The sequence below is a fragment of the Ptychodera flava genome, chromosome 10, assembly GCF_041260155.1.
Source record: "Ptychodera flava strain L36383 chromosome 10, AS_Pfla_20210202, whole genome shotgun sequence".
NCBI lineage: Eukaryota > Metazoa > Hemichordata > Enteropneusta > Ptychoderidae > Ptychodera > Ptychodera flava.
The window spans coordinates 2717328-2733532 of NC_091937.1; the positions used below are offsets into that span (position 1 = coordinate 2717328).

The 16205-nt window shown below is 36.3% G+C and overlaps 1 protein-coding gene across 1 annotated transcript; it reads right to left on the reverse strand.

Annotated features, from left to right (window-relative positions):
- Positions 1–465: 465 nt before the first annotated feature.
- Positions 466–12924, reverse strand: LOC139142953 (organic cation transporter protein-like). Its single transcript, XM_070713148.1, has 10 exons — positions 12407–12924; positions 9630–9733; positions 9040–9194; positions 7970–8138; positions 6866–7013; positions 5996–6090; positions 5614–5762; positions 4894–5005; positions 4467–4679; positions 466–2276 (listed from the first exon to the last, which is right to left on the reverse strand). Exons 1-10 carry the CDS (start codon positions 12833–12835, stop codon positions 2210–2212), a joined length of 1641 nt encoding a protein of 546 aa, XP_070569249.1. The 5' UTR covers positions 12836–12924; the 3' UTR covers positions 466–2209.
- Positions 12925–16205: the final 3281 nt, after the last annotated feature.

A 16205-nucleotide genomic window follows, 5' to 3' on the forward strand; every position in this document is an offset into this window, starting at 1 on the left:
GGGCCTTTCCAACATTCATTTCGAAATTCAGGAAAAAGTGTACAAGATTGATCTGAATGAGTGAACTTGGTAGGGGCGAGGGGGGTAGATACATTGTACTGTCTGATTTGACTAAATGAAATGAATGCGTGCCACAGACGAACTGATGATTCAATGGGAAAAAGAGACACTTGACTATAGTTGTCAGTCCTTTTCATATGCTCTAAGGGAGCCTTCAGTAATTACAGGGGTGTGGCCGGGGGAATTCAGGGCACACTTGTACTCTAAAATGTGACCCTCCTCCCATCCATGAGTCTAAAGTGTGACCCTCCCCTATGTCCGACATTCGAAAACTTTACCCTCCCCCCTAACCTCTGCAGTATTCTCTGAAGGAGTTTATGAAACACTACTAAAAGCTGTTTTTACATAACAATAGATTTAATTGTTATGTAAGTTAGCTTTTATTGTTTTTATATAATTACAGTATCTGCGGATACTATTTAATACTGGCTTTTAGTGAGAACACTGCACTGTGTAGAAAGACATTTTGCACCACAATGTCTGCAGGATGTGTGATCTCCAGAAAGCCAAAAATGGTTTAATGATAATTCCGGACACAAATTCATAAATTGGATTAACACATGTTATAAAATGTAAGACTGTTTTTGGAAAAAAGACGACCTGACAACAAATTTTTAAACAAGTCATGTGTTAGTGGAAATTGTGTATCAAAAATGTTACTTTTCAAGCTTCAGAATTACCACAATATATGTATCACACCAAGGATAAATCTATGTTACTAAAAGAGATTAAAAGACAATTTCTAAATTTCAGGGACACGAAATATCAGCTGCAGACTATTTAAACGGTTTGAAAAAGTTTCGAACCGGATCAGCTCAGATTTGAGAAGAGTAATTTCATTGTAACGATTGGTGGGAATAAAAACTGACGAAGTTTATCAAAGACAAAAAAGTATCGGTTTTGTAAAACTAAAAGCTTATAAAATTCCCCTTCATTGAGCTCGAATTTTCACTCTCAAGGGACAGTTTTGTATCAACGTCATCTCAAAACAAATTGATTGACTGGACTTAGTAGATTATTGTGACAAGGAACTATAAATGTTAGTTCCTGACAGAGGATTGCTATCCAAGATGTTAACACTTAACACAAAAAATGTGCAGTACTGACAGTGACAGTAAAGCTTGATTAATGGTAAAATTTTCGTTCTTGAATTTTCAACATACTCCGTTTCTTTGAAATTGAGAACAAAAGATTTACATCAAATAAATAGTCAAAGGAAAAAACGGGCATTGGGGACTACCGCTTTGGTACATCGTCGATCTTGCTCTCCTTTGAACATCTTTGAGTTTGATTACACGCATGATGTTCTGAATTATTGGCGGCATAGTGTTAGGTGATGCCGTATCTTGTGAGTTCGAATTAATCCGATCGATAGTTTACTGAATATTTATTTAACTGTCAAATTTTCAGGTCACGTCAAACAAAGTCGCTGTCTCGAAAACGGAGAGGGTTAGAAATTTACCATATTAAGGGTTTACTGGACTTAACTATTGACAGTTTGGAAGCCATTCACCGTAACATCATGTAAGTCCCTTTGTCATCTAAAAAGTTACTACTCTTGCTTCATATTGGCGAAAATAAGTGCATCTAGTTGTGTTAAGACAACTGTATTTGAATGTCTGCAAAACCTTTTGCAACCTTTATTAATTGCTATCTCCTCCCACGAACAACAAATATTTTTTCAATCCATTTGAATTACAACGAGAATGAATATGAGCGTAAAACTGAACACTTTGAATGTCTAACAGTCCTCTGTGAATTTCTATACAACTAGGCGACTCGGCGGTCTTGCTGACACAATATCTGTTAGAACAGATCATAATGAAATTGAATAATCACAGTGTGTAACTCTCGCGTTTGTGAGTGATCATATCTACAGCATAACGAAGAATGGTGAAAATGTCTTTTGGGATTGTATTTGCTGCGAAACTAATAATGTTTCTGGTATTTGTTAACCATTTACAGGACCGGAGTCAGGCTTTAGCTTTCAAACACCTGACATGTTAGCATGCTGTAAACGAAAATGTAGGTCTAAATAATTAAAGTTCATTCACAATTGTTATTGCTGTCATTATGTGGCATGTGTTTAAGTCGCTGAGAGAACAAAACATAGTTGCTCTGTGAGGCAATCTTCTTGTTCAGTTCTTGATCAATTAGCCTGAAGCTCTACTTGGTCAGTTTTCTTATCTTCTACCTCTTCTGTTTCGGCTATTTTCCTAGAAAAAAGTGTTAACAGTTTGAGTTAAACAGCTTCATTTAAAAGGTGTCAAACCTGTAGAAGGCATTTTCGTTCCCCAACGTTTAAACGACACGTCTTCCTCACTTTAAATATGACTGCAAACGTTTATGTTACTCTAGTTAATGTTTCATATCGCATTTATTATCATTATTATAATTGTTTTTGTTTCTGTGTTTACTCATTTATCTATTAAATTCAAACTTGATAGACTGGTAATGGCCAGAAGTCAATGGCTGTTCTTCATCTCTATAAAGAAGTATTGAATATACAATGTATACGTACCGTGTAAAAACAAAGATAATGTATACTGTGATCAAGTTAGTATGGGCCTCGAAAGTGAAAGACTTGAACTTTTGATGAAGCTTTCCTTAAGATATCTTTCAACCATTCACTTTCAAAATCAAGAAGAAAAATCGGAGTCACCGTGCAAATTTTGGTACTAGAGAAAACAACTCAAGATTAACCGATATTTGAAATTCAAAAATGGCCGCCATCCCTGTGTTGACTCTATGAAGAAAATTAAAATTTTGAATTTCGAAAAACTTACTGGTGAAAAGTTTTCTTACACCAGGAGCTTTATAACGAACCCCTCCTACGAGTGGTATATCAGAAAAGAATTGTGAAATTTTGAGAGTCTGAATATCTGTTCCCGAGTGCGTTCTACCTTAAGGTTCCAAGACAAGAAATTGACCATTTTAAACCAACAATTCTCTAGTGTTTAATTAGCTCAGAACCCCCGTAAATTGTATATTTTCGGAAAGCCTACATATAGGGGAACAGTTTGGTTACCATAGTGTCACCATTGTTTACATAACTATCACGTGACAGGTAATTTGCATAACCTTTCAAAAATCTGTTTTCCCTATGTTTTGTTTCAATGCTTTGAGATATGTGGCTGAAATTTGTGTGAGTGCAAGCTTTCTGAAGGGTCTTCAAAAGTGTGTCTCAGAATTTTTTTAAACCTTCTACAACAGTTTTTATGCCAGAAAAACTTCCAGAGCAGTGAATTTAAGCATAGTTGATTTCTTTAAAATTGTGCTCCAAAAAAACTAAGCAAGATATAAAAAATCTGAGACACACTTTGGAAGAACGTTGTGACAGCTTGCATTTCAGCAAGTTTGAGTCAGATATTTTGAAGCATTGAGACAAAACATAGGGAAAACCGTTTTTTGAAAGGTTATGCAAATTACAGTGTCACGTGATAGTTATGTAAACAATGGAGACACTGTGGTTACCAAAATGTTCCCGTATATCTAGGCTTTCAGGAAATGTATATTTTACAGGAGTTCTGAGCTTATTAACCTTTAGAGAATTGTTAGATTAAAAGGTCAAATTTCTTGTCTTGGAACCTTAAGTTAGATTTGTTAGTTTTTAAGATGAGCTGTCTTTTATATTTGATTGTTGATACTCAATACAGACTTGCTTGTTACAGTCATATTGTCATAATAATATTGACTTTTATAAGATCATATTTAAATATATCATGTTTAAAGTAAGAAACTCAGTTCTATATGTGTGTCACAGGTTACCAAATAAAATCAGATAATTCGAAAAATCATGCCTTTTAATTTTATTAATTATTGATCGTGGGTTTTGATGTCTTTCAACGATCGAAAGGAAACAAAATTTATTGTAAGTGTTTATCTCAGCCGTATGTATTTGAGAACGTACTTTTTGCGAATCACAGCATATCTATAGAATACAACATAACGTATTTATAGAATACTGTTGAGAAAAACTGCACGATAAATTCACCCGTGTAATTTGTAAAACCACCGTCAATATATGAAATACAAAGTTCCAGCTAAGAATAGGTCAATCCAGTTAATCAGTCATCCACACAATCAATCTCGATTTTGAAATACATATCCCTTAAACATTGACTTATTCCATCATAATGGATATGTTATATTAACATCATAAAAGAAATCGATATTTCATTTCCCAAATCCTACTCAATTTGAAGTGCCAGAGCTCTCTTTTTGTTATTGATGCTTTGGCAGTTGTTTATCACAATAGGGGAAAATATATCTATATTTGACCGGTATTCATATTGTTACTACCCCCGTACCACCGGTACTTTCTCACTGTTTGATATCATTTACTGCATCATGCATCAATAACGCAATACTTTTAATTCACGCCATAAGATTAAATGGTACTTTACCTTCCTGTCTTTTCTGCTTCTTTTATGGTGTCAGGCAAATTCTTTAATCCTCTGGTTTCAGGTAATAGTAAAACCAACAATCCGGATAATATTGGTGTTGTTCCAAACACAATCAGTGGCAAAGGCGCCCATATCGTTCTCATCAGTAGCATCTGAGGAGCTAATATTCCACCAATACGACCACACATCCAACACAGCCCTGTACCAACGTTTCTGAAAATATATTTTTTCGATGAGAAACGTGTAATATTTACTTTCCTTTCAAGTCACTCACAATGACTCAGTGACCCAATCAGTGGCCTTCTCATCCATTCACACCTTCCACCAAACCAGTAATCTAACCACCCATCAGCTCAGTCACTCGTCCATGCATACACTTTTATACAAAAATGGGATTCAAATTACCGTTTAATTTTTTTGATCTTACCTTACTGCTGTTGGATAAAGCTCAGCAGCAAAAACACCTATGATCGAAAACGCAACTGTAATTGCACACTTTCCCAACATTGCAATAGATATACCTATCGACTGCATACCACCTAGTAGTTAGAACAAAAAAATATATATGTGTTGAAATAATTATTTTTACGAGTCCTATATTGTCACCATACATTGTCGCTGTCGAGAAGCGAATTTCAGACAATAAGAGCTAAATTCAGAAACACAGTAGTAACATGGCATCTATGATTAATCAGTCCGCGCATTTATATTTGGGTAATTCCAAATTTGAAACAAGGAGGCTTGTAGCAAGTTTCAAACAGAAAGTAAAATTAAATCTAAAATATACAGCATTCACAGGTATGCGATTGAATTAAAGTTATATTTTTGAAAAACGCTACGAATTAGCCCGTGGCCATGAGTTGAAATGTCATGCCGGTTACTATTATCACAAACGTACTAAATGTGGTAATGGAGTGATCGGTCTCGCGCCAGTTGTGATGTACACTACCCCAAAATACACAAAGGAACTACAACTGGACTGGTGATTCTTTAACAATTATGTATGTGAAGTGATCAGGCTACTGGTGATACATGTTATACTGGTTATGCGTCAACTGAGTAAATAAATTCAAGTTACACGATGGTGTGAAGATTACTGCGATACAGGCAGCGCCCCCAATAACCATGGTGCCAGACACGGACCATCATCGACCGAGCACTGTATTTGGCAAGTACAAACTGATCGTGTACGCTGGTATTTCAACTGCTGCAGAAATAAAAGCATTGACGTAATCATTGCCACCTAGGTTAGACGTGTTTAAAGACAGGTCATAGTACACCAGAGTAATGGTAAACCTGCAAATTAAAAGAAAGAAACCCGAAATGGATGTGAGGAATGAATGATAGTTGTAAAGTGATGAATTAAATGCTGGAGTTAATTAACATTTACCAAGAGTTTTTAAAAAGTTAATTCGTAAAGAATATCGAATAGATCTTTGCCGTTGCTTACATAAATGTCTCTTTCTGTGCTTGGATCTTGTCATACCTACCGTTCACATGTCGTACAATTATTAAGTTATTAAGTTGCTCACATTGCGAAAAATAGATTAATTGACGTCTTTGTCATAGTTGGACTTCTGAAGATGTCGAGAACAGTGACTTCCGTTCCTTTGTTTTCTAGATTCTGAAAGAGAGGCAATAGGACAGCTTATGTCACTGGTTAGAAAGTGATAGAGTGAAATACATAACTCGGCATTAACTAATCTAATCAAAGATTATCTGCCAAACATTTCTGGCACAATTGATCTGATTTCCCTGGAGACGGTATTCTACAATAATTTTGATCTTTATGTATCATTTATTCTGAAAAACCTGGGCGTGACAAGACTAAACCAATATTTTGCCTTCTTTCGTGATACCCCATCGTTTGAACATATGCAGTGTTATCATGACATAGCTACTTTTAAAAATTGTAATGACTGTGGAGCGTTTTCTGATATCATGTTTAATGTTGATGGCGAGCATTCATTTTCTTCCATTATATACAAAGCAACTTTTATAACTCGTTAAAAACCAGATCTATTACTCGTATACACATAAATATTTACAGTGAGGGAAACAATTCATGTTGTTTCAAACTCTTTCTGCTGTTTTCTATAACAGCATGTCTGTTTCTTGTATTCAAAAGTTGTTTACCTCGTAGTTTGCGCAACAAATGTTAGAAAACCTATTTGAAATATATGGAACGTGGGCAAAACGGGACCTCAGAGCCCGTAACCGAGCGTTGTTAACGAGACAGATATGTACCATGATTCCTCCAAACCGTGAAAAAGCACCCCGCAAAGCAAACGCATACAACGTCAAGTTCACAAATGCAATACGTGAACTTCAAATGCCCAATTCAAACAATATGTGGGTAGATTAGAAACTGTATTAATTTCTTACTACAAGCGACCTACCTCCTTTAATTTTCCCTTTTCTTTCATTATTTCAGAAATTTCGTTTGGTAAATGGACAGAGTTTTCTTTCTCAATTAGTCTGATTACTTTTTCAGCTTTTTTCACTCTCCCAGTCGATATCAACCACCGTGGGGATTCTGGAATAATCCTTAGATGAAAAACAAAAAGAAAGCACCAGAATATACAGCTATTGGAGAAGTCGAAATCGTGTCGGCAAAAGTGCGCAAGTACATTGAGGCGGGGGTTACTGTATTAATTCAAGGGATACGGTCAGAGTTGACTAAAAATTGGTCCTTTTTGTTTTGTTATATTTCAACGGATAGAATATGATAAATGTTGACAGACATTGTCACCTGACTGAAAAGTGCCCTTTTCCCGCAAAAATTCATACATTTAAGAAATGATTAAATTTCAACTTGGAGACTCAAACTTTTTGTCTGTTTTTCTGCATATTCTGAAAGAGCAATTATCACTCAACACAACAGGCACCTTAGCCTGAATAAACAATTTGTCATATCTCATAAATATTTAAAAATGTCCTGGAACTGTTTTTGAAGAAAATAATTATCAAAACGTATTAAGTTTGAATTAGTCAAAAGGCTTTTATATGAACTTTCATGCTACTTGAATCTAATAATTTAGTTTGAATAAATTTGTCTTTAAGTTGAATAATCGCATTATATACCATTAAATGATTTTGGCGGGAAAATATACTATGCTGTCAGTCACGTGTCTTCGTCAAAATCTAAACTTTTTGCAAAATTCCGTGTAAATGTACTTAAAAATGTATTGTTGCCGACATTTAAGTTATTCGATTAGAACTTTCAAAAACTTGATCCTTACGTACTCTGATATGTAAAAAGTCCAGACTCATGTCTTAACATATACGTATGATTAAAAAAGGAGACTAAAGTTTTTTGCGAATTTTATGTAAGAGCTGAATAGTTTAAAGTATATTTACCATTAAGATATTCGAATTTTCTATTTGCCTTCAAATTGAGGAACTGTAACTTCTTTACTCTTTGTTAGGATTTATTGAGGCGGCCATTGTCTTCTTTCCCTTTGCTTAAAGTACATTAACGTAAAAAAGAAATTCGTGCTTACCAATAATAACTCAAGAACAGTACACATGGAAGACTAATTATTAACTGCAGAAGCCACCAATAGCGAACAAAATAGGCGATTCCCGCCAACAGCATGTAACCAATGGCGAAGGAATACTGTAACATCATTCCAGCAAAGATTCTCTTCGACTGACCGACGTGTTCAATAACTGCAAATGAATGTCGTTGAATTTAATGGTTACCTTATATCTATTGATTGTCGACAGGTACTAGGTAGCTATTTATATTAAGCATCACGAAATAAGTTGACATTTATGTGTCTGACTAATGGACATCCGTTAGGTTTCTACGAATATTGTCGAGGCATCATGGGCCAGTGAATAGAGCAGTGGACTCACGATCAAAGGAAAGCGAGTTCGAGCCCCGGCATGGCTATGGTGTTGTGTCCTTGAGCAAGGCACTTTATTCCTCATTGTTTCTCCCTACCCAGGAGTGATGGGTAGGACGGAGGTTGTTATGTGTGCCTTGTTATGTGCTGCGCTTATCGGCTGCACATGTGAGCTGTTGTTTGCTCCCCAGGGAGTTGAGTGGTATCATATTAGGTCCAGTGACCAGGGGTAATAATAATTGCAAAGCGCCTTGATCACATGTACTTGTGGATATGTGCCCTATATAAGAACCCAATATTATTATATTATGTCCGTGGTGTTGAATAGGCAGATAGGAAGAGGAATACAATCATGACATACTCTCAGTCAATCCGGAAGGTGTAACTCGTAATTAAATAGCTAATGTGATAAAAGGTTGTATTCTGGCACCATTCGGCAAAGTAACAGAGATAATAATGCATCGTCTGTTGCATGATAATAAAAGCAAATAATTTCACATTTCGCAACAATCAGGTTTGTCATAATAATGCCGGTCTTTCAAACCGGATAACGATCAAACTTCTTAAACTTTGCGTTTGGTTCTTTTAATCTTCCTTACGAGTCAAAATTATAAAATCAGAAAATCAGAAATCAGAAAACTAGCAAAGTATTAAAACTCAGTATTAAAATGTATTATCAATGGCTGCCATGAACCAGTGTATATTTTCATTTGCTGCTTCACCGAGAACAAGTCCAGCGATGAGTATTCCCGATGCAACAGCTCCATTAGCAAATCGGAAAATACAGAAAACAACAATATTCGGTGAAAATGCACAAGCACTGCCAATGATGGATAGAGAGATGAATGCGGTAACGAACGCTGGTAACCGACCAATCCTGAAGGTGGAAAGGAAAATGCACATTATCGGTATCAAGGGTCATGATATCCGAGTCATGATATAAGCAATCTCATGATCCAGTAATTTCATATTCGATAAAGATGTTGGTTTCATGCTATAAATGTTACAAGTAGGGTATTTCAGTGGTTCATCTATATATTCTGTTGTCACTTAAGCAGCAAAATTTCACCATGAAGGAGAGTATTTCCTGCAAAGCGTTAACCGCCTAAAATTTCGGGATGGGTGGGGGAGGGGGAAATCGGCGCTCTGCGTAGTTGTACCGTAGAAAGGAAATGCTACTATTTTCTGTAATCATAGTTACAAAACAATTGTCATGCTAACAAAATGCACATTGAATGTGATGATCTAATCGCCTTACAACCGTTTGCGTGAGCAGAAAACTTGATTAAGATTGGAGAAAACTCATACTCACTTGTCAGAGAGAATGCCGAACAAATATGACCCAACCAGCAGACCTACCATGTACATGGACGTTGACAGCGCCCCCAGATAGTAACGATCACACACCAAGTCGAACTGCATTGTAACGACAAAGGCAACAGAATGAGATGATTTAAAATACAAAATGAAAGAGGAAGTTCTTGTAATCATGAAGATTTTAAGTGTTTTCTTTGATTTAACATCAGGATCATCTAATTCTAGAGTTCTTTGCAAAGAGATAGTATCAACTACAAAATGACGGAAACAAGCCTGTTACAATTTTGTATTTTGTGAAGGGATGCTATCTTCTGCCAGCGTAGTGCTCACTCACTTGTATCATGAAATTCAAAAAAATTTAAGCAACAGTAATTTTAAGTCATGCATTATCTCATGGTCCTGAAACAGTAGAAATTCTGGCTATCGGAAAACAATGTATCACTTATCTCATCAAACTTTTCTGGGGTACTGTATACCATTTATAACTCAAAGGCAAAAAATCAGAGGTCGAGGATCAAATTTGGGATTATAGAAACAAAATGTCTGAAATTTACTGATATTTGACATTCAACAAAGTCTTCCCTTATCGCATTCTACCTTAAAGGTTTTTTTCAAGAATATGTTCGGTATAAAAAGTAGTTTGTGTCGTTCGTTTGACATCTTGAAACCTGCTGAAATACAGGTCAGCTGTGCACAAGCCCAACTCTGCTTGCAGCCAGACAAGAGTAAACATTTCAGTGAAACATTTTACAGTCTGCACCAAAAATACACTGTAACATAAGGTTTGGACTACATGCAAGCTTTTGTTACAACTTTATTTATTTATTTATCTATTTTATTTTATTTATTTATTTATTTATTTATTTATTTATTGATTTATTTATTTATTTATTTATTTCGAACTCCACCTGTTTTTATCTCTTGTTTCGAAATTCTCTTGTGATTGTACTTAAAAAGGCTTTGGCCGGGAGATTTTTCTATACGCCTCTCTTTTTATTTGCAAGTACTCCAAAGAAAATTCTCACAATGTTGATGTTGATTTGCGACCAGAACAAGACACAACTTTCATCGCTAGTTTGGCAGAGAGCAAGTGGGTGGTATTGCCTTTGTACACTTTGTTTTACTTACTTATCAAATGCCAATTATCAGCCAATTCATGCTGAACTTCCTGATTCGGTAATTTGAATATTTCCTTTTTTCAGGTGGCTTTAATTCAATAATACCATTACGGCATACAGGAGACTTGGACTGTACTTGCAGTCTTCGAAAATATTGCAAATGATGTACGCACACTACAGTCACAATGACTAAATTGAAAATAAAATTGCTTGTTTTAGCTTCATAATCTTTTTTGCGTAAGGCTCTGTCAAAATAACGTAAACTACAATATGGAAATAATTTTGTCATCTCACCTAATTATGTTACCTTCATCAAAAAGTACTTGTACAGCTATATTTAAAGCTACATCACATAGCAAAATCAATACGCCATATAAAATTAAGTATGTATAAATAGGAGACGTGTCCTTTAGACTTTCTCCCTCATTACAACATAACAAAGGAGAACACAACCAGAGCGGACACAAAGGGTAGAGCTGTAGTGACTAGGGCGCTGAATTCTCCCACCCTCCCTCACTGAGCTTCAGATCGCTTCGCCATGGTTTAGCCGATCAGACCTGACCCTGACGAGTATATAATCACCCTAGGGCATTATAATACACCAGAGTGCTGAAAAGCATAGTTGCTTATGATTTGAAGTGTTGATGCTCATATGTAAAGTGGAGTGAAAGAAGGGACTCAGTGGCACATAAAGTAACTGTCTGATCACTCTTATGTTAACGATCGAACTAAATGTAATAGTTGAAGGCTTCTAAGTTGATGTTAGCTTTTAGCTTTTGGCTCATTCTGCGCTTATCGATGGCAGACTGTGGACAGTAGAGTGTGCTGTGTGCAGGTACTTGAATATGATAGCAAAATAAACAGCTGGTAATTTGTCGTACTAAACTAGGTCACCTCCATCTGTTACACATCTTTCGTTTGATTTCTTACTACAAGTTTACGGCGATGAAGATTGTTACTTGACCGTTCACATTGGTACAGCTTCTACATACAAAACTTAATGGAGTTGGAAAAACTTAATTAATGCAGGAGCAGAAGATGTAAACGAAGGTGATGTTCTTTAACGAAGCAATTTTTCGGTGAAGTTGTAAGAGAGAAAAGACGGCTGCGTCCACGCAAACTTAGAAGTGAGTTTGCGAATACGCATTTTTGTAAATACAAGCATTCTAAGCGTACTTGATCACAGCAGTTCATGGATCATTAATTGTTCCATGTGTTCAACATCGACAAGACAATATATTATCACATTCTCTGCCAACAATAGCGAAGACAAAATAAAAACAGTCTGCTTTAGTGTAGACACCACTTCACTTGCAAGTTTGTCTACCATAATTTAAGGCTGTTAGTAAACTGAACAATGAGATATATCAAACTTTAACCTGTTATTGGAACTGCACACTGGGAGAATAACAATTTGGGGTCGTCCGGTCACGGCCTTCACCTACAAAAACCCTCTCCTAAATGTTTGAGAACGTAGCTTCTGTCTCGTTCAGGAACAAAGTAGCTTGGCTCGCAGCTTGCTCCGAAAAGAGACAACCCCAGTCATGGCATTCCAAAATGACTTCAAAATTTCCAATTAGAGACTTCTCAATACTCTAATCAAAGTTCTGACAAACACTGTCAAAAACTACGGTTACTAGAAATTCAGTCTCACCTCTTGAAATACGGTTGACTTATATTGAGTGCGATCATACTTCCAACCGTGGTCACATTGTACCGTTGTATTTGTATATTCCATTACATGTTCACTTGAATAATTTCCATTGATGGTTATGTTATAACGGTAACAAGCGCTGTAGACCAGGGTGTCGCCACAGGCACCAGAGATCTCTTCGAAGGGGATGCTGAAGTTTTTGATAGTTTCAAGGCAGCCATCATTATAGTCTTGACCCATACAGTAGGTCTCGAAGTAACTGTCTAGCTCGGGGACATAACACCAGTGCTCGGTCTCAGCTGCTAAGAAGACAGTAGAAAATGCGTGCAAAGCCAGAAATATTGATATGAAGCAAAGATAGAAACAAACTCGTTTTTGGCAACGTCCAAACTCGCCGAGATGCTGCAAAATGTTATCATATTTCACCATCTTGCGACGTCCAACCTCGGAGGTTTTTGTTGTGCACGATTAACTGCTGATGGCAAAGCATTAAAAGTGGCTCGGTTCTATGAAAAGAGGGGGCCTCGCTAAGGCTGTTTTCACAAGTATTGAGAGGCGGGTAGACTGTAGACAGTTCCTCGTGCCTTTTTTCTATTATTATTATAGTCTCTCGCACATACGGAGGGGGGTCCCGAACTGGAAATGCTGCTGGCATGAACGCGATTGCCGCCAGCACCGTTATGTCTAGCTTAAGCACTCGCGGTTTATATACTTGCAGCATTCGCCGCCCCTGTATGTGTGAGAGAATACACCAGTCTAAGCGGCTGGGTCAATATGTGAACAAGACTTGAAGACTTTTGACATGTCGAAGGGTACTTGAAAAAATGGTTGCATAGGATTTGAAAAGATTGTTAAGATTGTTAAGTATGTACTGACCCTAAATGTTGTCATATGGGCATCTTTCAAGTTAGCTTTAACCAACGTCTCGTGCCCTTCTCGGGGTACAATGCCATATAGTATAGTTATATCATCTTATAAGGTTAAACCTTATTTTACCAGTAGCTTGTTTACATATTTGTTGACATTGCTTATTCAAATAACAGTGTTGGATAATGTTTTCAATTTATCTGCACAACACTTATAGTTATCATCATTTAAGAAGTTCTATGGTAGATCTGGAGACCATGTATCCAAATAACATCATTTTTGTCTGCAAGCAATACCATATTCAGTGTTTGATGTATGAACTGAAATTAATTCAGGCGCGAGTAATACCACCTTCTGTCTCTCAACTCTATCTGAAGAGGAAATATTTCGGAATCATTTATAATTATTTAATGAATTTGGCATCAAGTTGACGAATGATGACAGGGTTTTACCTTGGCTTTATTGGATTCCTAACATCCACAAGAATCCCAATAAACAACGTTTCATAGCTGGTTCCAGCAGATGTACAACCAAGCGCTTGTCACAACTCTTGACCATGATTTTATCCACCATAAAATCTGGTCTGGTACGCTGTTGTGACAAGGTTTATGAAACTAGTGGGATTAATCAGATATGGATATTAAAAAAATTTAAAGAATTATTGCATGCTTTAGAAACCAACAACAGCATGTACAGTTCGATCCACATATTCTTTCTACACTATATACCACAATCCTACACAACAAGCTTATAACTAGGTTGTCATCATTGGTTAAGCAAGCCTTGTTCCTCAGGAATAGCAGTCGTATGTATGAATACATTGTTATCAAACACAACTGAGGCTGTTTCAGTAACAACAGTGATGCCAAATGCAAATACACCGTCACGGAAGTAATTGCAATGCTACACTTCCTAATTGACAATGTATCACATTTGCTTGAATGACATTCAGGCAAACTATAGGTATTCCAATGGGGACAAACCGTGCACCACTTCTTGCAGACTTACTTTTGTATTCTTATGAAGCTGAGTTCATGCAGTCTCTTAATAGTCCCGGATCTAAAAGAGTTGGAAAGTGTTTTAAAGTGTGGGCTTAGCCTCATACCTCGATCTGTGTTTTGAAATTAGACGAAATAAATTGCACACTAAGCTGTATGATAAAAGGGGCAATTTTAATTTTGAAATCATTAACTTTTCCTACTTAACCAGAAATATTCCGTCGGGTCTGGCTTATGCATAAGTTGTGCTATGTTATGGTGTATACATTTCACAACTCCTGAGATACTGTAGAGCTTGTGATTCATATGAAGACTTTTAAGCGAGACACAGCTTTCTAGTCTTAAAGCTAGTGAGACAGGGATTTTCGCAAAGTAGGTTGGCTAGATCATTTAAAAAGTTCTGCGGTAGATATGGAGATCTTATATCAAAATAATGACAAATATGTTACTCAGATGATGAGGGACAGTATTCCTGGCTTTGACTCACAACAGTAATTTGGCAGCTAGCTGAATTACTGTACAATTACTTTGTCATTTTCGTTCAATCTTGACGAGTGCAGCATGCTAGCAGGGTACGCTTACCCATTCCGGACACCTGGTATCACCAGTTAAATAGTGATTCGAGATTGCACTATTGATTTTATCAGTGTTTTTTTTGGTAATGTTTTCTGGACCTGGCGCTTTACTTGCCTTGAATGATAACGATATCTGGAATTGATTTGAAGTCATATTACAAAGCGCTATACTTTGAATATTTTATTCTCACTTGGAATGTATCAACTTTTCTTGTTTTACCGTCATCCAATTTCTTCCAAAATACGCTCTTGAACGTAAGTAAAATTTGCCTGCAGTATGTTATAGAATTCGTTATTTTTGAACGTTGGTCATCCAAATTACTCGAATATCTTTCGTGAAAATTTGAGTTTCCCTTATGTACCTTTCTATTCCATTCAAGGCCATACTCTCATATATATATAAAAACTGGAATAATTACGACAATTTAAATGTGACCTGTTTTAACAAATGTGGACTTTTAAAAGCATGAACTCTTCAGCTGAATTCCTTCCCCTTGTCAGTAATTATGGTCGCTACCTTATCATTGGCACCGTAACATGTAAACATTCATTTTGAATATACTTGCACTGTTACTAACCATACCAATCATTAGCAAAGATAAGACAACATCAACATGTTCTTATCTAAGATACCTCGACAAAATTGCAAACCTTTCTATCAGACCAAATGATCTGACCTGTTTGATATATACACATAGACATATTCTGTATATTGTTCATTCTTGTGAAACAAACAAGGAATGCTCCTAAGGAAAATGTAGATAACCTTCACGGCCATGCCAAGTCTTTTGAACTATTGTCGGTTTTCACAGCCAATGCTTATAGTAAATAATGTTTCGATTGCATTTGATTGTGATTCTACGTTGGTCTCTTCCACTCTGTGTCATTTCCATAAATCAACAATAATTGATACTCCCTTAACCGTGTAATGCTCTGCTTATTTGACCAAACTGTGTGCGTTGACACTTTTAATGTTTTTAGATAAAAGTTTCAAAAGAAAAGCCTATCAGGGAAGAAAGGCCTATTAGTTGACATATCTAATTCTTGAATACAGCTTTCCTCAATACATGTGAAATTCGAAAAACACAAGAAACTTCTCTGCATCGTTTTTGTTCTTCTTTTACATCGACATATTACAAAATAGTAACGTACCTTTGCACAATCTACGAAACAGATGGATTGTCTTGCCCTCAGTATTGCATGTTTTTGTATTTTCCCCAAACAGTCATCTGTTTTTATGATCACCCCAACCTATACGTTATTTCTCTTAAACAATGCCAGCAATATCTTCATTGATTAATGTGATAGTGCTTTATCAGTATGATAAGCGTTTGCTGACCTCAAATTTCAGATATATCG

Excerpts from the sequence above, each read along its gene's own strand:
- LOC139142953 (XM_070713148.1), bottom strand. The coding sequence starts at position 12,835 with ATGGTGAAATATGATAACATTTTGCAGCATCTCGGCGAGTTTGGACGT. Across the intron at positions 5,763-5,995 it reads AATCTATTTTTCGCAATGTG|GTTTACCATTACTCTGGTGT; the intron begins AGCAACTTAATA and ends TTTAATTTGCAG. Across the intron at positions 4,680-4,893 it reads CTTTATCCAACAGCAGTAAG|AAACGTTGGTACAGGGCTGT; the intron begins GTAAGATCAAAA and ends ATATATTTTCAG.